Source organism: Dipodomys ordii, unplaced genomic scaffold (genome assembly GCF_000151885.1).
Source record: "Dipodomys ordii isolate 6190 unplaced genomic scaffold, Dord_2.0 Scaffold163, whole genome shotgun sequence".
NCBI lineage: Eukaryota > Metazoa > Chordata > Mammalia > Rodentia > Heteromyidae > Dipodomys > Dipodomys ordii.
Window position 1 is genome coordinate 1,406,813 of NW_012267379.1, and position 26,724 is coordinate 1,433,536.

The window sequence follows — 26,724 nt, forward strand, 5'->3', positions numbered from 1 at the left end:
GGGGCGGGGCCCAGGGGCTGGGGGTGTGGCCTGTGAGCAGGCAGGGCGGGGCCCAGGGGCTGGGGATGTGGCCTGTGAGCAGGCAGGGCAGGACCCAGGGGTGTGGCCTGTGAGCAGGTGGGGCGGGGCCCAGGGGCTGGGGGGCAGGGTGGGGCTGGGCTGGCTTGGGGGCCATCCTCACCGCCTCCTGCAGCAGCTGCTCCAGAGAGTAGATCCGCTGCCGGTTGCCTCTTTCTCCCTCAATGACGATGCTGTAGCTGAGGGCACAGGGTATTGGACAGCATGAGAACCTGTGGGGTCTCCTGGGCCACAGCCTGTGGGCAGAACCCTCCCCCTCCCCATCCCCCCCTCCTGTCCCCTGCACAGGCCCGGGCCTCCTCACATGTCAGGGGGCTGCAGCGTCCTGACACTGCCGGCGTAGAGCAGGCTGTCTTCCTTGGGGATGAGCACCGGCAGCCCATCCTGCAGGTCCTCTTTGTGGATGGTGCAGGACCGCGCTGGGGGGAGGGCGTCAGCATGGTCAGCCCGGCCCAACCTGCCCCCCCCCCAGGCGGTGCCCAGCCCAGCCCTGCTCACCGAGGGCTGCGCTCTGCTCAGCAGTTAGCTGGCCCCCGTCCTCCTCTTCCTCGTCCTCTTCTTCTTCTGAGAAGCTGCTGCCATCATCAAACTCAAAGTCGTCCTCCACAGTGAAGCTCTCCAGCAGCCGGCTCACAGCGCGGCCCTGGCCCTGGGTGGGTGGGAGGGGTCAGGTGGGGCGGGAGGGGCTGGGCTGGCGGGGCTCTCGTGGGTGGGGGGGGCGGGCCTGCTACCTGCTTGCCCACGGTCTTGCTTTTCACCTTGCCCAGCTTCCTGCCCTTCCCCAGAATGGCCTTGGCGTTGCGGGCTGACAGGGCGATGGACAGGGTCCCGTTCTTCCGCTGGGAGGTCAGAAGAGGACGGGGTGAGGGTGGTGATGATGTCCCCCCCCCCCCCGCCAGGCTGCCCTGGGGACGCAGGGGGTGGGGGTGAGGGAAGAGGCCGGGACGTGTGCTCTGCAAAGCCTTTCCCGGTGAGTGTCCTCTCCTCGGAACCCCAGCACCTCCGGATGCCCACCAAACCCAGGTGCCGCTGGCCATGCGGGCCTTACCCGCAAGACTGGCTGCAGCATGGTGCTCTTGCGCGTGGCTCTCTTGAGACGCTCGCTGGCCAGCTTGCTGCCCTCCTCGTGGGAGGCGAAGGCCCGGGAGGGGGCGAAGAGGGGCTCCCGGCCGGGGGCGGCCCCGGGCTCGCCGCGCAGGCCCCCTTTGGCCTTGCCCTTGCCTTTCTTCTTGCCTGGGGCACCTGGGGGTCGCCGCCCCGGAGTCCGCTCCAGCTTGGTGCCCACCTTGGCCTTCACCGCCCGCCTCTTGATCTTGACCTCACTCTCGGGGCTGGACAAGCGGCAGGCCCCTGTGGAGGGGGAAGGGCGGCCGTCACGGGGGTCCCGCAGACCCGGTGGACCGCAGCCCACCGCGGCCTCCTGGTTACCTAGCAGGCTCTGCCTCTCCTTCTTCTTCTTGGCCTTCTGGTTGGCTTCCATCTTGACCACGGAGGACGGCGAGGGCCCCAGGGTGGCCCCACCAGCCCCTGAGTGCAGCCCCAGCTCAGACTCCCGGGGAGCTGCCTCTGGCCCCAGGAGAGCCTGGCAGTCTTCGCTGTCATAGCCGCTGCCTGGGGACAGAGGGACCGGTGAGCCCGCCCCTGGACACCGCCATCGGAGGTCTCCAGACACAGGCAGGCCGCCCGTGTGGGGCAGTGTGGGGACTGGGAGCCCCCCCCGACATCGGGCAGGGGACGGGGTGGAGATTCTGCGGTTTCTGTCGGGCTGGGGATCCCTACTGTGTCCGTTGGCACAGACGGCCCTGGGTTTCCTGCCTCCCCAGGACACCGCCTTTGTCCTCTCCCAGGCTCCTGACCCGCGCGAGGGGGCTGGGAGCCAGCGCCTATTTTTCCAGGCTCTCGTCTGTGGACGAATGTCTGCTGGACACTGGAAGGGCCGGAGCCGGCGCAGGCAGGGCTATTTTTAGCCTACTTCCGGGACGCACGGGGGGGGGGGCCCTGACTTCCCTGTGAGGCTGTCTCCCCTTGCCTGTCAGCCGGAGCTTGTCCCGGGTCTGTCCCGCACTACCGGCCTTCACCAGGCTCTGCGCCGGCCGTGGCCCTGTCCACCCCTCCTCCGTCCCCAGGAGATCATGGCCACTCACACCTACGACTTGCCTGCCTCATGCGCCAGGGCCCCCGCGGGCTGGCTGGGGAACCTGGGCATCTCCCTGCCGCTGTCCCCGCCGGGCTGCGGGTGCCGGGTCGTGGCAGACGCCTTGGGGTTCTTGGCTCGGGACAGTTTCTGGAGGCGCCCGCTGGAGGTGGCCTCCTTCCGCTGGAAGGGGCCGAGGCCGGCAGGCAGCGCCTTGGTCTTGACTTCGGGCTTCAGCTGTGCCACCCTGTGGGCCGCCGAGGACACCAGCTCGCTCTGCCCACTGCTCTTCTTACACCGAACCTTCTCCTGCGGACGGGAAGGGGCGGCTGCAGCCAAGGAGGCCCTTGCGTCTCGGGGAGCAGCAGCGTGGGACCTTGCCCTGGAAAGGGGCTGAGGCTAAGCGGCCTGGGGTTGCAGGCCTGCCCAGTGGGGACCTCGCGGGGATGGCCGCGCCCTCTCCCCCAGCTCCAGTCTGCCCTCCTGTGCAGAGGGGGGACGCCAAGGGTCAGGAGGCCGTGGTGTGGCAGGTAAAAGCCATTTACTCTTCTAAACAGCAGGATAAAAAGCAGAGGGGGCAACAGTGGCTTGCGCCTGTGATCCCAGCTACTCGAGAGCTGAGATCCGAGGACTGCAGATCAATGCCAGCCTGTGCAGGAAAGTCTGGTGAAACTCTTATCTCCAATTAACCAGTAAAAAGCTAGAAATAGAGCTGGAGCAAATGGAAGAGTGCTAACCTTGAACAAAAGTCAGGAACAGTGCTCAGGCCCTGAGTTCAAGTTCTGGGACTGGCACCAAAAAAAAAAAAAAGAAGAAGAAGAAAAAGACTCAGAATGCCAGCCAGGCAGGATGACAGACTCACACCAGTAGCTACTTGGGAAGCAGATATCAGGAGGACACTGTTCTAGGCCAGTCTACGAAGAATGCATGAGATCTGGTCAACCCTGTGTCACAGGTTGGCTTGGGCATGACATTAAGAAAATAAACAGGGTAGCTAGGCGCTGGTGGGCTCACGCCTGTAATCCTAGCTACTCAGGAGGCTGAGATCTGAGGATCGCGGTTCAAAGCCAGCCCGGGCAGGAGAGACCGTGAGACTCCTATCTCCAATAAACCACCAGAAAACCGGAAGTGGCGCTGTAGCTCAAGTGGTAGAGTGCTCGCCTTGAGCTGAAGAGCTGAGGGACAGCGCCCAGGCCCAGAGTTCAAGCCCCACGACCGGACCCCCCCCCCCTCAAAAAAAAGATAAATGAAATAGGGCTGGGAATGTGGCTTAGTGGCAGAGTGCATGCCTAGCATGTATGAAGCCCTGGGTTTGATTTCTCAGTACCACATACACAGAAAAAGTCAGAAGTGGCGCTCTGGCTCAAGTGGTAGAGTGCTACCAGAGAGGCTTGGGGACAGCGCCTAGGTCCTGAGCCCAAGCCCAGGATTGCCAAAAAAAAAGAAAAGAAAAGAAAAGAAAAGAAAAAACTAGATGCAAAAAGGGAGGCGTGGCCTAAGTAAACTCAGGGCTGGAGTTCAAACCCTGATATTGCCAAAAGAGAAGAAAGCAAACGGGGCCCTGGGCACAGTGTCCTAGCAGGGGATAGGCAGGTGGCAACAGGATAAGATTCAACCCCTGCCAGCCCCTCTGGGGACCCCAAGGAGGGGCAGAGGAGAGGGCTGACTTGCTGGCTCACACTGGACCTCTGTCTCTCGCACACACGTGGCGTTCAGAGCCACCCCAGAGGGGCTGGTCTGGACACACCTTCCTGGTAGCAGCCACCTGTGTGTCTCCCTGACCGTCTCCCTGACCGGATGAGCCGAGGGGGTAGAATGTTGGGGTGCATGCAGCAGGCAAGGCCCGGGTGCAACCAGCCCACCCAGGGTCTCCACCGTCGGTGGCTGAGGTCATGACTCTGGTCCAACCCTGGCTGGCACACCTGGACACCCGCGCTGGGTAAAGGCCCAGCACCCGTTACCCGTGCTCCAGGCCTGCCACCGCGCCTCCCCAGGGTGGGGTGGAGGCCCGCACTCACTGTGGAGGGCTGCAGACCGGCATAGATGCTCTTCTCCAGTTTGCTCTGCTTCCTGGGGGGTTCGTCGCCTCGAAGCTCAGCGCACAGCAGACTGAGGCTGGCCCGCACTGCCCTGGGGACAAGGTGGTAGTGGGCACGGGGCGGGCATGGCACAGCAGGTGGGCCTCGGTGCCCGGGCCTCCATGCCTCCGGCAGCTGCGGGGGTGTGTATGAGCAGCCTCTGGATGCCCCTGCGTCAGCACCGGACGCCCTTGCAGGCAGAGACCTCTCAGAAGGCGACCGCCAGTCCTCAGTGGTCCTGGGGCCCGCGCCTGCCCTGTTCTCTGCTGGGCTGGGAACCAGCATCTCCCCGTGCCCTGCTGGGGAGGAACCTCCCTGGGGCCCGTAACCATGGTGACCCAGAGTTGGGGCAGTGGGGGCCATAGACTGGCAAGGACTCCAACACACCCACCGCCAAGGAGCCAGGGTTTGGCAGCCTCCGTGTGGTGGGGCTGTGGCTTCAACCTTTCTACCAGGAGAATTCTGGGCGGGGTGGGGTGTGGGGTGGGGGGGAGGCCCCTGTACAGCTTGGTCAGGAATGCAGAGGACACGGGGCAGCCCCCTCTGAACAGGGTCCTCTCCTCTGGGACAAGGAAGGAACTTCCTCAGCGCCCAGTCACCACACCGCCGGGGGCAGCACCCCAGGGGTCCTGGGCAGGGAACCTGCATCATCCCAATGGGACCCGGGAGCCACTGGGGTGCAGCTTCATCGCCCCGTACACCCCCCCCAGGGGAGCTGTGTCCTCCAGGCTGAGAGCCAGGGTGGAGGTCAAAAAGGGGCCAATAGCTGCTGCAGATGCAGCATGACGCGTCCCGGGTCCCGCCCACCGCCCACCCTGTCCTTCAGGCCTCCTGGGCACTGCGTGCTAGGTGCCGCCACCTCTTCCCGAGTCTCGGGTCTCCATGGGGAAACTGAGGCTGGGGGTCTGGCCTCCCGCCCACAGGGTGTACTAGGGAGCTGGATGGTCACGGAAACGAATGGCCTGGTGTGGCCAGACGCCCCTTTCCCCCTCCCTGCAACTCCCAGGAGCCTCCCCTGCTTCCTGCAGGTACCAGGCTCGGCCCCCGGCCCCGGCAGATGGTCCCAACAGTGCTCAAAGCAGGAGGAGCTGGAGGGGGGTGAGGTGGAGGCAGACCCTGGACTCGGCTCTGTCCGTGCGGAGGCTGCGGCCCTCCAGCCAGGGCCGTGCTCTCTGGGTTGGTTAAAGTGGCTCAGACACAGCCAGGAGGCCAGGTTTCCTGGCTGGAGTCCTGCATGCCGCCGCAGCCAGGGAGAAGCTCCAGCGTCCACACTGTCTCTGTGCAGAGTCCTCCACAGGGCCCCAGCCTCCCGTGGCCTGCCCTGCCCTTCACTCCACCGCTGCTGGCTGGTTCTCCGAGGGAGCCCTCTCAGGTGACGCCAGGGCAGGGCACACGGACGGCTCCGTGTCCCCCCACCCCCCCCCCCCCCGCCATATGGTGAATCCCCCGCGCTGCAGCCCACACAAACTCCCCCGCCCCCAAACCGTCTCTGCATTTGCTAATGTTTTGTGACATAAAGCCCTGAGATTAATTTTTTGCCTCTGTCTTAATTGAAGGAACCATTTAGTGCCGATTTAACTATTATTACCAAATCATCAGGATTGATGCAGTGCACACGCACGCGCGCCAATCGTGTTTGGAGGAGCTCAGAGGATTTATGCAAATGGGCCTGCCGGGAGAGGCAATTTGTAGCGGAGAAGGACAATTATACCCGGCCCGGGAGTGCGCCAACGACTGCACCGGGCGGGTAATGGATAATAACATCGTGCGCGCGGCAGCCGTGAGCAGCAGCGCGGCGTGACCGATGACTTTATACAGTGCAGATAAAGAGCCTTTTACACAACGCTGCTCCACACGCAAGGGGCCGGGGCCGGCCTGTGGGGCAGGGTGGGGGGAGGCCACAGCCGGTAGCTTCCGGGGCGGGTGAGGGGGGACACGGGGGAGGGGGAGATGTAGCTGTCTGCACCGACCCCCGCAGGGTTTTGTCCCCCGGACGCTTGTAAAGTTCCAGGAGAGAACGGCCTAGACCTTCAGTCAATGTATGCAGAGAACCAGCAGGCCAGGGTGCCGGGGAGCCAGAGGGAGCGGACCTGGAGCCCTCTGCCTGGGCCACCCACCCGCCCTGTGCCCGGTATCCAGGACTCACTTGGCTTTCTTGCCTTCGCTCCTGGCAAGCTGGCCTCCGGGGCGCAGGGTGGGCAGGGAGCTGGAGTGTTTGCGTTTCCTCGGCCGACCAGGCCCCCGCCGTGCGGGGCTCCGGGAACTCTCCTCTCTTCTGAGGGGCAAAGGAGGGCTTGTCAGAAATGTGTGCCCCCCAACTTCCTCCCTCTGCTCTCTAGCCAAGGGTAATACCCTGAGGAAAGCTGCCAGGGGCGGGCTGAGGGCAGGGCCCAGCTCTGTTTGTCCCTGCCCTGCACACACGGCCTCAGGGGCTTCACCTCCCCTGGGTCCACGGCCGTCACCTCTGTCCACCTGCTGGCCTCTGTGCTAGCACCCCAGCCAGTCACCCCAGGACACGGGTCCCGCTGTGGACAGGCCCATGCCACACGGCCTCTGCTGGCCGTCCTCGGCTTGGTTTCCTCACAGGATGAAAGCCCAAGACCCTAGGGACCCCCCAGACCCCAGCTTCCCAGGCCCAGCCCTGCCTACAAGGTGACAGACAGGGCCTGGCTGGGACCCACACCCAGCCTAGGCCCCTCCCTGGAGGGCCCCACACCCCCCGGCCCGTGGCGTGCCCGCCGGCGTACTCATGGTCATGTCGGCGCTGTAGGCGTGCCAGCTCCCGCTGCTTCTCCTTATAGCGCCGCTGGAGCTCTGCGAGCTGCATGCGGATCTCTACCTCCTGCGTGTCCAGCCGGTCGATGGCAGCCTTCAGTGGGCACACCTGTGCGGGGGCGCAGGAGTCTGAGGGCCGGACAGGGGCCTCAGGCTGGGGTGCAGGGACCGCCCCACCCTGCAGTGGCCCTGGGCAGGGAGACCACAGGACCCTCCCCACTCACGGGCTTGCTCTTGGGGGTCCAGGTGTCCTTGCGCTGCTGGATCTGCATGCGTGGGGTGGGCCTGGGGCCGCTGCGGGGGTCGGCGGATGGAGGCCGGGCCGGGGTGACGGGGCCACCCAGGCCGGCGGCCTCCACCAGGGACCAGGCCGTGGCAAGCGTGGCGAGGTGCTGCAGGTTGAAGGTCAGCACGTCCTCGTCCCCTGCTGAGGACAGGAAGGTCTGTGTGGGCCACAGCCGCGGGGGGGGGGGTTCCCTCAGGGGAAGAGGCTCGGCATCACCCTTGGCCTCACCCGGCCCTGGGGCGTGAGGACCAGGGACAGGGTTAGGGCACAGCGAGGGGGCAGCAGCAGCAGTGGGGGAGCAGCCACACCGGCTCCAAGACAGATGGGTGCTGCAGGATTTGGGGGCACCACCAGAAAGCAGGGCCCAGGCCGCTTCCGGCACTGTCTCCGGGACTCTGGGATCTGACCAGGAAGGAGGTCTGAGGGTCCCTGTGTCTAGAGTGGTACAGGCAGCTACAGGCCACGGCCACAGTGACCTTGGTGGTCCCAGGAATGAGATGGATGAGCATGGCCGGGGGCCGCCCGGCCCGGGGCAGAACTCCAGCTGGCAGCACCCACGTAGGGGAGAGGCCCGGAGGTGGAGGACTGGGCACATAGGCTGACCCCAAGGCAGGATGACCCATTTAGCCATAGCAGCCACAGTGCTCTGTCTAGTGGGGAAGGAGGGGAGGAGAGAGGGTGTGGTGGGGGGGGGCAGGGGTAGGGCGGGTGTGGCTGGGTGGCTGGCTGGGACGGCAGGCTGGGTGTGGCAACGTCAGGCCCACACTGGCTTAGGTCACGTGGCTTTCACCCAGGACACGTGCACTACGTATATTTACCCAACGCACAGGCTCTAGTCCCACCAGTATTTGCATGCTGCACACACACAGACATGCATGCAGATGCACATGTGCATGCACAGACATGCATGCAGATGCACATGTGCATGCACAGACATGCATGCAGATGCACATGTGCATGTACACAGACATACATGAAGATGCACATGTGCATGTACACACCGACACGCATGCAGATGCACATGTGCATGTACACAGACACGCACAGTGCCTGCATCCACTCCATGTGGCCAGGCGGCCCTCACACGGGGTCCCCAAAGCCCGGCCCTGACGCTGGTACCCCTGCTGTGTTCTAACCCATGTGGCCAGGAGGTCCAAGCCGCCTTCCCAGCATCTGGCTGGAGGCCCACACCAGGCAGGGCTCCTCTGCCCAGAGCAGGACCTCAGGGCAAGCTGTTTGGGGTGCTGCCCGCTGTCCAGGCCTGGCAGAGGAGGACCAGGGCCTTCAGGAAAAGGACAAGGGTTTTATTTCCACGCAGCACAAAAGGTGCGGAAGCTTTCGGCATCGGGGAAACAAGGCCCAGCCCCCGGACCTTGCTAGCTTCTGTCCGTAAATAGCCTGGACACAATGCCTGGATGGGGTGCTGCCCCCTGGGAGGGGCTTCCTCTGGGACCCCAAAGGAAGATGGTGGGCTGCTGACAGGAGGGATTTCTGGGGGAGGTGGGGAGCAGGAGGTGTGCATAGTTCGCTGCTGGGCGGAGGGCAGCTGAGGGACAGGGCAGCCTGGTGGGGGAGGGGCCGTTTCCTCACATGGGGGCCCTGGGGGGGGCGGAGCCCAGGAGCTCCATGTCCCCCACAGGCTCACTGGGAAGAAGAAACTTTGCAGCCCTAGTCCCTGCTCCAGCCCCAGGGGCAACATGAGAGCCCCGCGGCCTGGAGCTCATCTATGCCGGCCCTGGGAGCCGACTGGCGAGACCAGAAGAGGCGGCAGTGTTTCCCCGCCGAGGACTCTGCACAGCCTCCTGCCTGGTGTCTGCGCCTCCCGCAGAAGTAGAGACAGCCCAGTGCCAGCCTTCAGGCTCCCTCTAAAGCCACCATGGAGGGGGCAGCTGGCCTGGGCCGGGTGCCTGCGCTGCCACATGGCCTCCGCCTCCCACGGGTGCGGGTCTGTGGGGGAAGGGCTCCCCAGGGCTGCCTTCGCCCCAGAGACAAGTGAGTCAGGCCACTGCCCGGCCAGCTGGCTGCGAGCCACCCCGATGGCCCGGCTCCGGGGTCCGGGGGCCATGGCTTACCTTGCGTGGTGCACTCACTCCGCTGTCGCTGAGCCTCCAGGTCAGCCAGCTCGCTGAGCAGGGCGATCCCGTGAATCCCTGAGCCGCAGGGCGGCGGGGCCGTGCCGGGATACCCCGAGGCTGCGGGGGGCTGAGGGTCCGGCGGGCCCAGGCCGGGCAGATCTCCAAGGCCCACAGTAGCGGCCACCAGGGCATCCAGCCCTGGCAGGGTCCTGGGTGGGTGGCTGCTGACGGGAGCCTCCCAGTCCTCCTCTGAGTCTCCCACACTTTCCTCCTCCAGCCGGGCCTCCTCTTCCTGTGGCTTGGCCTTTTCTGGAGCTTGCTGTGTTTCCTCCTCTTCCTCATCCAGGGTACCTGAGCTCCCTGCTTGCTGCTCCGGAGCCTGGGGGGAGGCCCCCAAGGGGGCCCCCAGGGTCCCCTCCTCTCTGGTCCTCCCCTCTTGTGTCCCTCCCTGAGTAGAATTAGCCTGGCCAGTGGCCTCAGGATCCCCTCCCTCCAGGAGGTCCCCAAATCTCAGTTCTCGGAGCCCTTCAAGAGGGCTGGGGTCCTCGGCCTTCCCCGGGGACCCCTGCACTGCAGGGTGGGGTATGGCCGCGAGGTCCTGGGGGGCCTCCGTAAGCAGCTCGGCTCCCTCCAGGCTCCTGGGGCTGCAGGGGGCCGGGTCCCCGGGCGGCAGCAACGTCCTCGTCCTTGGGGGCTCAGACTGGGCCCCTGGGGGGGCAGTTTGCATAGTTTCAGGGTCCGGGAGGTCTGAGGGGAGGGGGAAGCCCACGCTGGCGGTGGGGCGCAGGAATCCTGGAGGCAGGTCTGTGGAAGAGGACCGGGGTCAGGAGGCTGGGGGTACACTGTACGAGAGTGGTCATTCCTGGAAGGGGCCGCGGGGCGGGGGGGGCTCACACTGGTGAGAGGGGGCTTTCCACGCCGACCCCAGAGCCCGGCCTCTCCTCAGGTCAAAACAGTGGGCGATTTTAAAACAGGATGCCTGAGCCGGGCTTTTCCCAAAACCAGACAGCGATGGCGGCAAGTCGGGAGCCTTATGCTCCATTAAAGACAATTTGTTGTTGTTTTAAAAAAGGAGGAAAAAAACAAAAAAGAAAATACAAAAACCTCAAAACCAAACCAAACCAGAGCTCCATGTTGGCTCAGCCTCTCTTCCGGGGAACCGGGGAAGGTTATGTTGGTCACGTGGGTTTCCGAGTAAGCCCTTGACTTGATTTGGAGGATCACGGGGGGGGGGGGAGGGGACCTCCAGTACCCCCCTCCCCCCGGCAGTGATGTCTCTGCTCCCACAAGGCTGCAGGCATGCCCTCATGGCTCAGCTTTGCTGGAGCCCAGCTGGTGGCCAGGGCCAGGGCTGTGTCAGGTGCCTTGTGGTCCTGCTGCTGTCATCGGCAGGCAGGGAGATTGCCACTCACCCTGCACCCCCCACCCGCCGTGCGGGCCAGTGGGGCCCAGCCTCTGTCTGCCCCCACCTGCTAAGGGGTGGCAGGCAGGGGGGATACCCGGAGCTTCTCCATGGATTGGGAGAGGAGGGAAGAGCAAGGAGAAGAACGCGTCTTGGGTAGGAGAGGCCGGCCCGGGGCCTCGCTCTGCCCAGCTAGGAGTGGAGGCGCAGGGTGGGTGCCGGGCCAGGGGAGCCCCTCACCTGGTTCCAACGAAGTGAGGTCAGCTCCAGGCTGCCGGCCCTCACTCTTGTCCTCGGCGCTGGTCACCTTGGAGCCGGGTGCGGGGCTGCCGTCGGGACAGGCGGATAAAGTGCAGGGGGCACGGGGACGGGGTGGCGGTGGGGTGGGGCAGCCGGCGGGGGCCTTCAGGGTGGGAGAGTGGCAGCAGGGGGAGAGCTTGACCGGGCCTGCGGCGGCAGCGGGCGAGGAAATGCCCTTGGCCATGGGGGTTAAGGCAACTGGCTTGTGGGTGGACTTCAGGCCCTTCTCCTGGGCAGCCTCCTCCATCTCCACGTGGTGATCCTCAGGCTTCCGCTGCTGGGTAGGGGGAGAGGCTCAGCCTGGGGCCGACCCTCCGCACCCTGGGACAGCTCGCTGGCCGAGTGGGAGGCATGCGGGGAGCCACCCTGGGTCCCAGATGGGTGCAGCGGTGGGGGTACCTGGAACTGGGCAGCCCGCTGCAGCTCCAGGGCCTGGGCAGCTCGGTGCTGCTGCTGCTGCTGCTGCTGCTGTAGGGTGTAGAGCTCCTGCGGCTGCAGCAGCTGCGGCCGCGAGTACATGGGGAGCTGGCCTGGGTGCTGCATGTGCGAGGCTGGCCCTCGGCCCCCATACACAGGGGGCCACAGCGAGGCCTGGTCCATGACGTCAGCTGTGGGCAGGGCCGGAGGGCCGTCAGCCTCGGCCAAGGACGCGGGCCCACCCTGGGCTGCTGCCCCCGGCCAGCCACAGCCCCGTCCCCACAGGACCCGCATCCCTGTGCCCTCCCTGGGTGGGCTTGCCTTGCCCCGCCCCCTCCGGGGCCTGCCACCCTCCCTGGACCTGCTGAGCACCCCTGGTAGGGACCGTGAGGTGGGCAGCCCGTACCGAGCGTGTGCGGGGCCGTGTGGGGCGCGGGCTCCGAGGGCAGGATGACGAGCTGTGTGGGGGCGTCCTGGGACAGCGGGAACACAGAGGACATGGAGCCAGGCACGGAGGCGGGGAAGCCGGGCGGCAGGTTCTGGTGCAGGGCAGGGTGCCCTAGGCCTAGGGGACAGGGGCACCGTGGTCAGGCCAGTGGAGCCCAGGCAGGAAGGATGGGTGCCAGCCCCGGCCCACCCTTGGAGTACTGACCATAGGAATGACCCCCCATCCAGAGTGAGGGGCTATGAGTGCGGGGCAGCCAGGGAGGGTGGGTCGCGTGGGGATGGGCAGCCGGGTCCCCCGCCAGCTGGCTGCCTTGCATCATGAGGTGGGGGGCCAGGTCTCCAGGACAGCTGCTTGAGGGGTGGATCCGGGCAAACTCCACCAGGTCTTTGTTGTCCCTGGAAGATCACCATGGTGAGCTCGGCTCCATGCCACACCCTGCGCCCCCCCTCTACTAACGAGGGAAAATGGAGGATGGAGACCCCCCCCCAGAGACCCCAGGCTCCAGGCCTTGCGCCAGAGAACTCTGAGTGAGCTGAGCGCCGCCCCTCCAAAGGCTCCAGGGTGAGGGTACCACCCTGAGTCAGAACCTGGCGCCTGGGCCCAACACCTCCCAACTTCCCACGGGAGCCAGAAGTGAGCAAGCCTGTCCTCCCCCCCACCCCCCATCGCGACCAGCGCTCACTGCAGCAGCAGCTCCCGGCCGGCCAGCCCCAGACGCTCATCACACATCCTCGTCCGCTCCTCTTCACCCTCCAGGTCCAGGACGTGCGCGGCACGTGCCCCGCCGCCGGCTGCACGGGGGCAAGACAGATGGAGGGTAGGTGAGGGGTGGCGGGCGGGAGGCCGCCAGCCCCGGGCAAGCTGTGGCCCCAGCAAGTCAGAGCCACATTGGGTTTCCCAGGGGGCGGGGTGAGGAGGTCCCGGGGTGGGGCGCCAGGCCAGCCCGTCCCTGCCTGAGGACAGTGTACCTTTGAAGGTGGAGGCACTCCTGCCCTGCCGCCCGTGGCTGGCGGCGTAGCCCGTGTCCGGCCTGCTCGCGGCGTCCTTCTGCCGGGACAAGGCCACAGCAATGCCCACGGGCGGCTGCCGCACCTCCCCGTCTCCGTGTGAGGTGTCGTGGTCCCGGCTGCGGGCACAGTCTGGCCTTTCCACCGGGCCTGGGCCCTTGGAGGCCGGGAACTTAGCCTCCTGCTGGACACAGCTGGTCTTGAGGCCACCCAGGCCCACGAAGGGTGTCTTCTGGCCCACCACCAGGGCTTGGTTGCTGTACTTGAGCAGGTTCTTCATGGCTGAGACCTCGTCGGGCGGGGCGGGCAGCTCCTGGGACAGGAGGGCCGCCGGCTGCAGGCCACTGCTGAAAGGATCCAGGTAGGAACTGCCCTTGCGCTCCTCGCTGAGGGCCATGGCGGCGCCTTGGCCGGTCTGCACACTCCACGGGGGCAGGTGGGGCCCGCCATAGCCCAGAGACGCCAGCTCCAGGGACGGGCGCTTGGCCTCGGCCCCGCTGGCCCCCGTCTCCAGCTCCGGGGCCACCACGTGCTGCTGGTGTCGGATGCGAGCCACCTTCTGGGCCCCGTGGGGGCCGGCGGGCGCCTCCTTGGCTGTCCCTCTATCTAAGGTGCAGCAGGCCTGCGGGGCCTTCCCGCCCAGCGGGTCCAGGTGGCTGGGCCGGGCGCAATCCTGGGACCGGGCGGGCAGCTCGAAGTAGCCGCTTTTGTCCAACCCGCCCTTGGGGAGCCTGGGGAAGGGGGCCTCAGGGCCCGCACTGAGGTACTCGAGGCCCTTCAGCCGGGGATGAAGGGCCGCCTCGAAGCCCCCAGGCCGCCGCTCGCCCTTGCCCTCGGCCTTCAAGTGGGCGTAGGAGACCCCGTAAGGCGTGGCGGGGTCAGGGGCCCCGGCCCCGTCCAGGTGTCGGTCCTTGTCCTCGCCCACCACGGCACAGGCCTCCCTTGCCTGGAACGGGCGGCTCTTGTCGGCCAAGTGTCCCACAGAAGGCACAAAGGTGGGCCCACTGGCCTTTAGGTCCCGGGAGACTTTGTCCTGCAGCGGGCAGAGCCGCTCGGGGCCGGCGTGCAACTGCAGGCAGGGGAAGGAGCCCGCGGCCGTGCTGAGGGCTGGGGGCGGCCCGGCAGGCAGCCCGGACGGCACCGTGTAGGACACGGCGTGGTGCAGCATCTGCCGCCGCTCCAGGCACTCGCTGAAGGCCGGCTCCGTGGACACCGCCACCTCCTTGGCACAGCGTCCCGCCACCGCTGCTGCCGCCGCCGCCACCCCCGCGCCCGGCCGGCCCAGTGTGCCCCCCGCGCAGCTGGCCAGCATGGCCTTGCCCACGTCCCCGTTGAGCACCTTGGTGTTGAGGAGACAGGAGGCGAGGTGCTTGGGGCGGCCCTCGCAGGAGCCCCTGGCCGGAGGGCCACCCTCCTTGCAGGGCCCCTCGGGCGGCAGCGGGGGCACCAGCTTGTGCCGGTCCTTGCCGCCATCCTCCTCTGCCCGCTCCCTGCCCTCTGCCCCCTTGCCGGCCTTCTCCTTGCCCAGCTCTTTGCCCGTGAGGAAGCGGTCGCATTCCCTGGAGCCCTTCTGCGGAGGGCCGGCCTCAGCCCGGTCCCGGCTGCAGGAGCCGATGGGGTGGGCGGGGGCGGCGCGGGCCACGCCGGGAAAGCTGTGGTTGGCGGGAAGGATGGCGGGCTGCGGGGGAAGGTTGCGCAGGTAGAAGTTATCTGTAAACCAAACAGCCGACATCAGCAGGAAGCCTGGGCCACCGGGGAGAGCTCCGGCCCCCACACCTGCTCCTGGGTCCTGCCCAGGAATGTTTCTGCTTCCACACTATCTTTCTTTTTTTTTTTTTGCCAGTCGTGGACCTGAACTCTGGGCCTGGGCGCTGTCCCTCAGCTCTTCAGCTTGAGCCACAGCGACACTTCTGGCTTTTTCTGTGTATGTGGTGCTGAGGAATCGAACCCAGGGCCTCGTGCATGTGAGGCAAGTGCTCTACCACTGAGCCACCTTCCCAGCCCAGTATGCCATTTTTCTTTTTGATACTGAAATTTGAACTCAGGGCCTTGGCTTAGTGGTCGACGGTGTGTGGGCCATGCCTCTTTTGAGTTCATTGTTTCTCTAGGTAAGATGCTGGTTTTTGCCCTCTGCTGGCTACGGAGCACATTCTTCTAGTAGCTGGGGAGACAGGTGTGCACCTCTACACTAGCTTGTTTCTCTATTTTTTAATTTTTTGCCAAGGCTTAGCCTTTAATCACAATCATCTTGATTCCTGGCACCTGAGAAGCTGGATCACAGGTGTGAGCTATCATGCCCAGTTATTTATTTATTTATTTATTGTCAGTTGTGGGGCTTGAACTCTGGGCCTGGGCACTGTCCTTGTGTTCTTCAGCTCAAGGTGAGTGCTCTACCACTTGAGCCACAGCGCCACTTCCAGTTTTCTGGTGGTTTATTGGAGATAAGTCTCAGAGACTTTGCTGCCCAGGCTGGCTTTGAACCGCGATCCTCAGATCTCAGCCTCCTGAGTAGCTAGGATGACAGGTCTGAGCCACCAACGCCTGGCTTGTTTTTGTTTTTAAATGTGTAAAAATAGACCCAAGACGAACTGCAGCATTTTAAGTCTATAATACCACGGCATTCAGGACACTGAATGTGGTTTGCTCATTGCTACACCGTCAGCTGCCAGAACTTTCCATTTTCTCAAACTGTAGCTTCCTCCAATTACACAGTACCCAGAGCTGCAAAAGCCTTGTCGGTCACTGTGACCCATGACCCCCGGCCCAGCTCGGTGACCCCAGCATAAGCACAGACCTGAGAACAATGTGGCCTGTGGCTCCTAACTGACTGGGACCCAGTCGGGGCTGGGCTGGATGTGGCAGGGCTAATCTGGGTCACACTGGGGGAGCTTGTGTAGCCAAGGGAACCCCACCTCTAGCCAGGCTGGAGGTGCCGTCAGGGGCTCCCTCTGCTGGCCTTAGAACCCGCTGCCAGGCTGAGGCCGTGAGGGGCAAAGCCTCTCAGACAAGCAGGAGGCAGAAGGGAGGGCTCGGCTCCCGGGAAGTCCTGGGGGCGCCCTCCCCCTAGCTGGGTGGGCAGCAGGGTGAGGCCTAAAACTGAGCAACCCAGTGGTGGGAGGTGGGGCAAAAAGAAACTTTTGGAACTTGTAAAACTGTCCTCAGTCATGTAAATTCCTTGTCAATTTCCTGCTAATTAGAAACAAGGGGGAAGGGGAGTGGGAAAGGGAGCCCAGGAGAAACCTAATTAGCTCAATTTCCAAAACCAAATAATGTTCTTGGATGAGGCTCTACCACAATATTGTGAAAATCGAGAGGCCTGGCCGGCAGGCTGCTGATACGCTAAGCGCCCGCTGCCTGGAGGGAGTCCCCGGGCCCAGGTTTGGGGCTCAGGTTTCTGGGGCTGGGACCAGTCACCTGCCTGCCTCTGACAGACGCTGTCAAAACAGCTGCAGGCTTTGGGTGTGTGGGCTTGGGGGACTCAGCCAGGCCCCAGGGCTGGGCTCCTGGGTGTCTGTCTGTCCAGGCTCCCAGCTGACACCCTGGGAGGGGAAGGGGAGCACTCTCCTGCCCAGCCTCGGCAGCTGGCCCATCGGAGTGAGGCGGGGAACCTCCTGCCCAGGGCAGGACCGGCTCAAGAACCCAGACAGATGGACACTGCCAGGTCCTCCGGCCTGCGGGGAGAACGGGCTGAGGACGGAAGGAGCCCGAGGAGGCTCTCTGCTCTTCCAGCTGCCTCGACCTCCTCCCCGGGAACCCCAGAACCGCTGTGACACAGTGTCTGTGTCTACCCACTGTCCACACTATGTGACAGGCCCAGCCACCTGCCAGCTTCCCTGGGTCCGGGCGGACTCCATCCTCGGTGGCTCCTCCCCAGACAGCCCCTCCCACAGCTGGCGATGGCGTGGGCCTGCTGGCATCTCGGTCCCCGTTCAGACCACACAGCTGGCCCTGGCCTGCCACGGATGGTGTCTGAAAAGCACTAACTCAACAACCCCCAGCCCACCAGGGGTGGCCCCCTCCCCGCTCCCACAGGCTCCGGGGCCTGTGCTCAGAGTCTCCTCCTGCGCCGTGAGGCCTGGGGTCTGGGCTTCGTGCAGCCCAGACGCCGCGGGCAGTGGGATCTCCCCCATCCCCGTCCACCTGAAGGCACCCCTCGGTGACCTCGGAGCTGGGGGGTGCAGGGCAGGGCCAGGTCCTGAGTCTTTTCCCTGCTCTTGGGCTGAACAGGCTATCTCCTCTGGGAGCGGCCCCCGTGGGAGGGCTGCCCAAGCTGGCTGCCTTCACATGAGCTCAGAAGCTTCCTACAACGGCCCTCCCCAGGATGCACCCCATGCCCCCCCCAAGCCCACAGCACTTGCCTTTTTGGGTTCCATAGAAACGATGCTGCCCGTAGAGAACATTGCTGTTTCCATGGTGATCCAAGTGGCTCACGGGGAGGAAGGTGGATGCCAGACTCCCCGAAAATCTTGGGTACGCTGGAGCTACGGAAGTAAAAGGACTGGCTGTGGAGGTGGCTCCTGGCACCCCGGCCGGTACCACCCTGACCTCAGGAAGGTGAGCAGCCCGCGGGTGCCCAGGAGCAATGCCCTGAAGAGCCCAGCATGCAGCCTGCCTGTGGGAAATCAACCCATCAATACATCATATTAACTCTGACTAGACTAATGCCATCCCTCCGGTGCAGCACAAATTGAATTGCTGATGGGCTGGGAGAGGGGAGGCTGGAGGGGCTGCCTTTGATCCCCGCCCAGCAGCACTTGCTGGCCCCAGCTTCCAGGCCAGGAAACAAAAGGCCTGGCAGAAGCGGCTTGAGAGGAGGTGGGAAGTGGACAGACTCCCTGTGGAGCTCCTGGCCAAGGGAGGGCCGGGCCGGACGGGCCTCCCCCTGCAGGATCCCCAGGCCCCTGGGCAAGCCGAGCTCTGCCTCTGTATACCCGGGCTGGCCCCAGCTACTGCCTGGCGACTCGGAGTTGTGCGGGGCTGGCCTCTCTCAGACCCGAGGGTCCAGCTGCCCCAAGCCAAGCCCTCCGATGGCCCTGGTTACCCCCCCCGCCCCGTCCCTGTGAGGTCCCCACCTGCGGGAGACGGCTAGCCACTGGCCTGGAAGGCCCCGAGCTGGCTGCTCAGAGCCACCACGAGTGTGGCTTCTCGGTCAGTCCTCTCCCACCCGACAGCGTCACCGACCGAGTGCAGGCTCAGAGGTTACCTGGAGCATGTAAGCCCCGGGTCCCAGGACCAGCGGGCACAGGCGACAGCCCGGGGACCAGGAGCATGGTGAAGATTCATACGCCCTCCAGTCCTCAGTACCTAGCCTCTGCTCTCCAGCACTGAGGGGTCTGAGGGGCCTTCAGTGTGTGGGGTGGGGTGTTCCTTCACCAAGCTGGCAGCAGCCCTCGCCTCTTATCAGCCTGGCCCTCACTCTCCCACTGGGCCACGGCCGCTAGGCTGGGGGGGGGTCTGGGTGTCCTCATTGTAGGGGCTGGGCTGAGGTCTGTCCCCCGGGTTGGACAGCCTGTCTTCAGCTTGGGCAGGAGATGCTTCTCCTGTGTGCAGGGGGGATGGGGGCGGCTGTGGACACGCGGGGTGCGTGGCTGCCCGGTCCCTACCACGAGCACCCACGGCCCAACTGGCACCCTCTAGGATGAGGCAGAGGAGAACCTGGGGGAGGGGGGAGACGTCCTCCCCCCTCCCCCCAACAAACCGGAACCAAGGCAGCTGGGCTGGGGCAGAGTGGGATTCCACCTTGCTCCAAAATCACACCGTGCAGTCTCTCACGTGCTCCAAGGCGGTCAAGCCCGGAGCACCTGCCTGCGGCCCAAGCACTTCCCCAAGGTTGACGGCGAGGGAGGTGCCTGCCCCGAGGAACGGGGGCGGGGGGGGGGGACGCGTACACCAGGCGGCCCCCCAGTGCCAGCGTGAGCACCAGCTGGCTGGGGACACACAAGGACAGGTCCCCGGTATGGGTTCGCTCCCTCAGCGCGGGACCACTCCCAGACCGGGCATGAGGGCACGGCAGGGCTGGCCCCACGCCGCTCCTCCTGCAGGGAGCGGGCTAAGGCTAGAAGGCAGGGCGATGGCCCGGCTTGTGTGGGGGACACATCTGCAGCAGATGTTTACCAGATTAAGCCCAGCTTCTGGAAGGCCCCGAGACTTGACACAAGTTGGGAAGGGCGGGGGGGGGGGGGCCCTGCGGGGAGGGGGGAGTTAAACCATGGCAGCTGTCCCCCTGTAATTGGCTGCTGTTAAATGTTTTACGGGCCTCGTTTTGGTAAACAGAAGTCTGTAAATTCCTCCTTCCCAGACGCCGTTTCCCGGCCGGACCCCCCTGTGGCCCCTCGGGAGGTCTGGCCTCTTGCCTGCTCTCCGAGGGGGCAGGCGCTGAGCTGGCTGGGGGGCGCGCTGTGCCCCGCCTGGTGCCCTTTTGGGCGCTATGAAGGATGCAGGGGGCCCTCTGTGCCCCTCTTCCTCGGAGTCAGCTGGCGGTGGACTGGCCGAGGATGGGAGCGAAGCGCACAGGGCCCAGCCCAGAGACTCCGCGGGCTTCCCACCCTCAGAGGCCCCCAGATGGGGAACTGTGGCTGAGGAAGGGGTGAAGAGGCAGGAGACATTGCAGGGTGGGGAGGGGGTGGGAAACCCTGGGGGCAGAGGGAAGGAGGGGAGAAGGGGTCCTCCCACCCCAGGAACAGAAAGGCTCCTTTCTTTTCTCAACAAGACTATCGTCTCTGTACTGTAGAAGAAAACATAAAATGATTTTTATAAATCGGAGCAGCTGCTCTGAGCCCAGAAGCCAGGATTCAGGCCTGGTGTGGCATGTGGGGTGAGGAGGCACCCTGGAAGGCTGCAGCCACAGACACGGTGTGGGGGAGAGTTGTGGGGTAACACGGGACCACAGGACCGGGCACAGAGGATCCGAACCGCAGGCCAGGCCTAAGGAAGCTCAGCCAGGGCGGCCAGGCCTGCGTGCTTCAGGCTGGAGCGCTCAAACCCAGGGCCAGGCTGCCCAGAGACATATTTCTGCCTAAAGACCGAAGCCCTGGGGCCCAGCTGAGGGTAGTCTGAAGGGTAGTCTGTGCGGCGATGGAAGGGTCCGGGAGGAATCCCTCTTCCCGCCCTGCCCACTGCCACAGCACCGTCCCCAAAGAGACTCAGGGAGCAGCTGCCGGAGGGGAGGCAGCAGCGGTGGGGCAGAGCAGCAGGACAGCAGCCAGGGAGAGACAGCAGGGTGGCGGCTGCCAGGCGGGGGCTCCTCTTGCCCACCCCGGGGGGCAGATGTCCAGTCCTGGGCCGTGCTTTTTGCCATGTGTGCCAGCCCTCCCCCGGACGCCGGCCTCTTCACTCAGGAAGGGGTCTGTGGCAGTTGTGGCCCGCGCCAGGCCCGCGGGGTTCGGCAGGACGGGGCTGTGGTTGCGTCAACCCAGCGCACAGCAATGTCTGCTGTGGGAGCAGGCGGCACCTGTCAGCGGGCTGGCAGACACCCGCGTCCCTGCTTTAGAGCCTGCAGGGCACTACCTTGCCACAGCCCCCCCTCCCCCACGCTCTCCCCGAGCGGCTCCCTCCTCGGGCGCCTCACTAACCCAGGCGGCAGGCTGTGCTGGGAAGAGCAGCTCTGGGGGGACTGGGGTGCCCCGCCGCTCTGCAGGCCTGGCCTGGAGGAAGCGCTCTGTGGGCACGTAGGATGCGGCGCAAGCACCTGGGGCAGGTGCTCCGGCGGGGCAGACTCCATCCGTCCTCAGGATGAGGGACCGCTCCCGCGGGGCGTGCCCAGACCCAGGCCCTCTCCCCACAGCGAGGCTCTGCACGGGCCAGGTGGGTGGGGAGACGGGGGGCTTCCAGTGGACGTGACCCCAAAAACGTTCGCGGGCTCTGCCTCCCATACCCCTCGCGGTCTTCCCAGCAGGACATGGTGCCAGGGCCTCCGCTCACAGTACGCGGCGTGCGGGGCGCGCCTGGCGGCCAGCCATCCACTCCGGGCAGGTGTAGGGGGCATCAACCCCGGAGCCCCCCTCCTGGGGAACACGGCTGTTCTCCCCCCGCCCCCCCCCCGCGACAGCTCTACAACACTGGACCGCTACACTGGCTCCTGACAGCTGTGGAGGTCAGTATGGCCGGAGAAACTGAGGCTGGGTCTCACGGCTGGGCAAGCTGCCGACTTCCGACTAACACAGCTCTGGGGCTGAGATAACCAAGGCCTTGTCTAACCCAGCCCGAGGCGGGGGTGGAGGGCGGAGGGCAGAGGGCGGAGGGCACGAGCCTCGTGCAGCCTCCGGCTCCAGGACCACAAGGCAGGGGTGGGGGTCCCGAGAAGGGACAGGACTGAACGCACACTGCCCCCGGAGGGGACCCCAGGCCTGACGGCTCTGGCTGGGGTGTCCTGGTCCTCGCTGCCTCTGGCTCCCCAAGGCAGAGTCTGGGAGCCCACTTGCTCCCTGCTGTCCCCCAGCTTGGCTTTTCCTAACCGGCTGGCTGCTCCCTGGAGATGCGGGGTGGGGACACCCTGGAAAGCGTAGCGCCTGGGATGTGGGCGTGAACCCTGGAGAAGAGGCGGGGTTCCTGGGGGGCTGATCAAAGGAACACGTCGGCTGGGGCCTGAGGAGAGGGAGGGGGCCTCCAGGATCTGAAGAGGAGCAGCAGCCGGAGGGCGGTTCTGGAGGACAGTACCCTAGGGTCCCTAGAGCCACCGGCCCCCCGGGGTGGGGGGACACACGGAGAGACCTCTGCCCATCTTAGGCCTGGCCTCTGGCTTGCTCCTTCATCTCTCACCAGCGATCGCAGCGTCTGCAACAGCTGGGCACACTTGGTGGCTCCCATGTGCCGCTCCCGCACCCACTGGGACCCGGCCAGGCCCCGGGGGAGAAGCGGCCACCCGGGAGGGCGTGGCCCCGACAGAGGCCAGCGTGCCGGGGCTGGCCCGCGTGCCTTCTGCTCCCCCTCCAGGTGGCACGAGCCTCCGTGACTAGCCTGGCTGACCCCCGGGAGCAGCATCCCTTTCACGGCCCTGTGGGTGGTCTGGGAGGGTGGGTGGGTGGGCGCGGCCGGGAGAGCAGGGCCAGGCCCCCTGACAATAAGACCAGCTGTGCTATGCCCACATCCCCGCTCCGACCCACCCAGGCCAGGATGGCCGGACAGTGCAGGGCCGCGCCTCTGCCCCTGGCTGACTCCGCCGCCCACCTCAGGCCCCAGCGGGTCTACTTCTGGCAGGACCCCTCGTCTTGGGTGAGCCCAGTGGCCAGGAGGCCCGGGGCGGAGTCCACAGCCTGTCCCAGGCCAGATGTTCTGGGCCTTCCTCTAACCGGGGTGCCTCCCTGGACCCCCAGCTGTTCCAGGGACACAGGAAGCCCAGGCCCCCGCTCCAGCAGCTGCCCTGCAGATGGGAGGTGAGGGGGGCTCTTCCGGCTGGCTGGGAGGCCTTGCCTGGAGTGGGGGACACCTGGGACCCCCCTCAACCCAACCTGAGCTGCCCCTTGTCAGATCCACCTGGGGGTCCCCGTCCTGGACGGGGGGTGGGGGGTGGGGAGAGGGTGAGGCTGGGTGCCCGCGTTCTGGCCATCTCAGGCCACGGAAGGAGCGGGCCAGAAGGAGGCTGCAGAACTGGCCGCCCAAGCAGCCCTCCGCGCCGGCAGCCCCCACTGCGGCCGTGTCGCATGCCCCCCGCCCGCCTGAACACACACAGCCGAGAAACAGGCCCCAGCACGTGGGAGCCAGCTGGCACCCCGTCAAACTAGCAGCCGGGCATGCTGCCAGGGCAGGCAGCCAGCCTGCCACTCGCTGCGGCCCCACCCGCCGGCCTGTGCCGCGCGCACAGAGCGGCTCACAGCTGGCCTGGCCATGTGGCCCGCGGCGGGAGCGGGAGCGAGGCTGCTGCGGACCCTGGAGGGAGGGGATCCCGGGGCGGGGCGGGGCGGGGGCTGGAGGGAGGGAAGGAGCGGAGGGTGGGGAGGCTAACCGAGGCAGGGGCCGGGAATGTACAGATGGTCACACAGATAGACATGAACTGCTGACCCTTGAGGCACCCGGGGAGGGTGGCCGGAGCACATCCTGTGCCCCTTAGACTGCACCTGCCACGCCCGGCCTCCTGTGCCCAGCCTTGGGGGCACAACGCACAGAGGCTGCGGAGCAGTGGGCTGGCCGCTGCCCTGGGGGCTGCCTTCTTGCGGTGGCCAGCCCTTCCTCCTCGGGCAGGATGTGGGACGGGGCAGGGGGAGACGGAATCAAGGTCCTGGGATGCATGCTCCCCAGAACGCCGCCTAGACACCGGCCGTCCAGCTGGATGGGAGCACGTGGGGCGCGGGGTGCGGGGCTGGGCCCGTGCGGGGACTGGCGTTGAGGCATGCCCAGGGTAGGCCAGCAGCCACTCTACCGAGGGGAAGCGAGAGTCTGGAAGCGGATGCGGGCTGTCTGCGTGCCACTGCCCACACACCGGTGTGGGAGCCGACCCGGGGGCAGGACAGCCCTCCCAGCTGGCAAGGTCCCCGAGGGTAGGGGGGACGAGGCTGGAAAAGGTGCCTGCAGTGTGGAGCCTGCACCGGCTGCCCCGCTCCTGGCCCAGAAGGGCCCACCTCTTGCTTAGGGACACCAGGGGCCTTGGGGCCAGGGGCAACCTCACCTTGGCTGTAGTGGACACCCCCACCCCTGCCTGCCTCCCCTGCCCAGTGACCCTCCCCCCTCCCACACATACCCTGGGTGCCGATGCTGCAGCTGGCTAGATGCTCAGCCGACACCGAGGCCTGGCCAGGGAGTCGGGGTGAGCAACCCACCGGGCCGGCCAGCCAGCCAAGTACCAGGGCCCAGCTCTGCCAGCCTGGTCTCCTCTCCTGAGTCTGCTAGGCTCCAATAGCAGCTGTGGCAGGCGGGCACAGGTAAGCCTCCCGTGCCCACTTGTCCTTGGGACCTGGCCGTCCTCCACCCGAGGACTCAACACCGTTCCTTATCGCTGGCCCAACCTGCGCGCCAGCACTGCCCAGAGCCCAGATTACTTCAACCGCTGTCCCTCACTCGTCACCTGTCCTGTTTGGAAAGCAGCCCCTTCTTCTTGCACAAAGAAGGGTTCTCCGGCTTCCAGCAGCGCTGGGCGCTAATCTCCCTGCCTGGAAAAGCGCGGGCGGGGCTGCGCACGCGGTGTGTGGGTCCGCTGCGCTCTGTAAACACGACGCCGGAGCGCCACCGTCATTGAGTTACGGCACTGCTGAGTGCCAGGAGCAAGAGCCCTGTGTGCCCACTGCCAACTGCAATTACCTCCAACTGTGTTGCCAGACGGGGGGAGGGGGAGGAGTTAACCCTTCTCCCGCCACGGGGAGAGCTCACAGCCCAGGGAGCACCAGCGGTCGCTGGAGTCTGAGATGCTGAACTCATCACAGTGCTAAGCAAACCACCCAGGAAGGTGGGCAGGGCATCTCCTGTCTGTGGAAGCCCCTCCCACCCCTGCCCCCGCCCCGCGGAGCCCTGAAGTCCTAGCCTGACAGCAACAGGTATTCCAAGACGCTGGCTGTGTGCTCGCTGGTGGCCGAGGGGCTCTTTGTCCCAGGTGAGGCGCTGGTGGGACAGCCTGGCTGTTGACAGAGCTCCCCTCTCCCCTCCCCGACCCAGCTGCTGCGGCTGGAGCCCACGCCTCCTCCTCAAGGCTGAGTCTAGGGAGGTGGGTGCAGCCCCCGGCAGAGGGCACAGCCCAGTCCGCCGGCCCAGCTGTGTTCCACATTTCCTCAGCTCCCCTAACCCTCTCTCCCCGGCCCCCACTTCCTCCATCTCTGCCCATCTGGAGCACACATCTGGCCAGAACCAGTGCCGGGTGTGTGTGCGGGGGGGGGGGGGGGAATCCCATTTCCAACCAATTACCACCTATCCTGGAGGCTCCCTGGCATGGAGGTCGACCCCACCAGAACTGGTGTGGCCGGGCAGCCGGGGCTCCCAGCGGTCGGTCGGCGGCTGCTGGCTGCCTTGGGGGCCGGGCTGGGACTCACCTTCGTGGGAGTGGGAGAACCAGATCTGTGGTGTGGCAGGGTGGGAGCCGCGGTAGGCCTGCTCAGAGGGGGAGGAGGTGGGAGCGCCGGCGTGCGCGGAAGCCGCTGAGCCCAAGCTGCTGGTGAGGAAGCTGCCCATGAAAGACGAGGCCGGAGAGTTTCCCATCAAGCGGCTGCTGGCTGTGGACACAGGGGCGAGAGTGAGTCGGGCGTGGCGTGCTGAGCACCGCACAGAGGCCCAGCTCCCCACGGCATGCTGAGCACCGCGCTGAGCACCGGGCTGAGCACTGCGCAGAGCACTGGGCTGAGCACCGGGCTGAGCAACGAGCAGAGGCCCAGCTCCCCACGGCATGCCGAGCACCGTGCTGAGCACCGCACTGAGCACCGGGCTGAGCACCGCGCAGAGGCCCAGCTCCCCGGGGCCCTTGTCTTCAAATACATAAGGCAGAGGCAGGAAAAGCTGCCCCTGTGGGAGACGGTAAAATCACACCCGGGGTCCCGAGCCTCCTTGTGCCTTAGGTGTCCTGAACCGACATCCTCCTATTACCGCAAGACCAAGAATGATACCTTTGCTAGCTTACCAGAACCACCAACCACATCACCATCACCACCACCACCACCACCACCTCCACCGTCCATGGTACTGCCACCCCTGACACCACCACCAAGCCCAACAACCATCAGCAGCAACAACAACCACAGCATCAGTACCACCACTAACCAGGGGCTGAGTATGCACCATGTACACATTCTGGACCCCTGGTAGACAAGCTGCCCGTGGCCTTCTCTGAGACACAGCACTGTGATGCTCCCGGGCCCCGGTCGTTAGCCTAACCCAGGCTTCTCACATGCTGGTGGACTTTGGTGAATGCTCTGCCCATGGTTCCCTGAGGGCCAAAGCCAGGGCTGTGGCTGCAAGCAAGGTGTGGGTCTCTCTCCAAAACAGAGTCTTTGTCCATCTGTTCAAGTCTACTAACTGGCCATAGTGAGACTGTGGTGTTACATCCCAGGTGAGGAGGGGGGAAACTGAGTCAGGGGAAGAGGGAAAAGGGAGGGCAGGGCAGGGATGGAACAGTACTGACCAACTTGTACCCCCCCCCCCCGTCAGGCTCTGCTAGGCTGGCACTGAGCCGCTCACAGCCATTCATCTGAGGCTCAGGAGGCAGTGGGCCCGCCCAGCCACCCCACTTTGCATCCCTGGTTCGAGAACAGGAGAGAGCGAGCTGCCGGGGAGCCTGCCAGGCTGGCCTCCACACCCTTCACCCAGCCAGCATCAGCCAGGGCCCATGTTCCCTGAGTCCAGCAACCAAGGCCAAGGCCAGTGAGCTGCCCTGGTTGCCACGGCTACCAGTTCTTGCATGCATGCACGAGAGAGCTCTGTGCATAGGGCCAGGCCGTGGGCAGTCTGAGCCGCACTGCTGTCCCCACCCCGGCAGGGCCCTGGGACACCTTGCCACCTCTGTCCTGAGCACGGAGCCTGGCTTCAGGGGCCCTGGACCCCAGAGATGCAGGCCGGCCCACGGTGAGTCAGGATCACCGATCCCCACCCGGGGGGCAGGGGCATTGGAGTATTTGTGATACCTCATCCTGGCTGGCGTGGTCCTGGGAGCTTCCCAGACTTGAGTGACTCAGCAGAGCGGCAGCCAGGCAGGGGGCGGGGGGGGGGGCTGCCCCAGGAGACCCTGGCAGCCATACTGGGCCGCAGCGCCAGCTCCCAGCACGGGCTGGTGTGGAGTGGCTCCCTGATCCCCGCTGAGGCGGTGGGCACCGCTT

At 65.6% G+C, this 26,724-nt stretch overlaps 1 protein-coding gene across 1 annotated transcript in view; it reads right to left on the minus strand.

The window, feature by feature from the left end:
* Bahcc1 (BAH domain and coiled-coil containing 1) overlaps positions 1 to 25,590 on the minus strand; it is a 30,076-nt gene extending 4,486 nt beyond the window's left edge. Inside the window, exons 1-22 of the mRNA XM_013033106.1 lie at positions 25,519 to 25,590; positions 25,306 to 25,417; positions 24,952 to 25,131; positions 17,359 to 17,481; positions 12,962 to 14,710; positions 12,676 to 12,784; positions 12,198 to 12,388; positions 11,952 to 12,110; positions 11,528 to 11,736; positions 11,069 to 11,402; positions 9,424 to 10,230; positions 7,290 to 7,489; positions 7,038 to 7,174; positions 6,437 to 6,565; positions 4,231 to 4,342; positions 2,232 to 2,521; positions 1,507 to 1,685; positions 1,127 to 1,428; positions 810 to 917; positions 577 to 727; positions 383 to 497; positions 182 to 257 (exon numbers count right to left, since the gene is read on the minus strand). Coding sequence (XP_012888560.1) covers positions 182 to 257; positions 383 to 497; positions 577 to 727; positions 810 to 917; positions 1,127 to 1,428; positions 1,507 to 1,685; positions 2,232 to 2,521; positions 4,231 to 4,342; positions 6,437 to 6,565; positions 7,038 to 7,174; positions 7,290 to 7,489; positions 9,424 to 10,230; positions 11,069 to 11,402; positions 11,528 to 11,736; positions 11,952 to 12,110; positions 12,198 to 12,388; positions 12,676 to 12,784; positions 12,962 to 14,710; positions 17,359 to 17,481; positions 24,952 to 25,131; positions 25,306 to 25,417; positions 25,519 to 25,590 — 5,844 coding nt within the window. The remainder of the gene's footprint in view (positions 1 to 181; positions 258 to 382; positions 498 to 576; positions 728 to 809; positions 918 to 1,126; positions 1,429 to 1,506; positions 1,686 to 2,231; positions 2,522 to 4,230; positions 4,343 to 6,436; positions 6,566 to 7,037; positions 7,175 to 7,289; positions 7,490 to 9,423; positions 10,231 to 11,068; positions 11,403 to 11,527; positions 11,737 to 11,951; positions 12,111 to 12,197; positions 12,389 to 12,675; positions 12,785 to 12,961; positions 14,711 to 17,358; positions 17,482 to 24,951; positions 25,132 to 25,305; positions 25,418 to 25,518) is intronic.
* Positions 25,591 to 26,724: the final 1,134 nt, after the last annotated feature.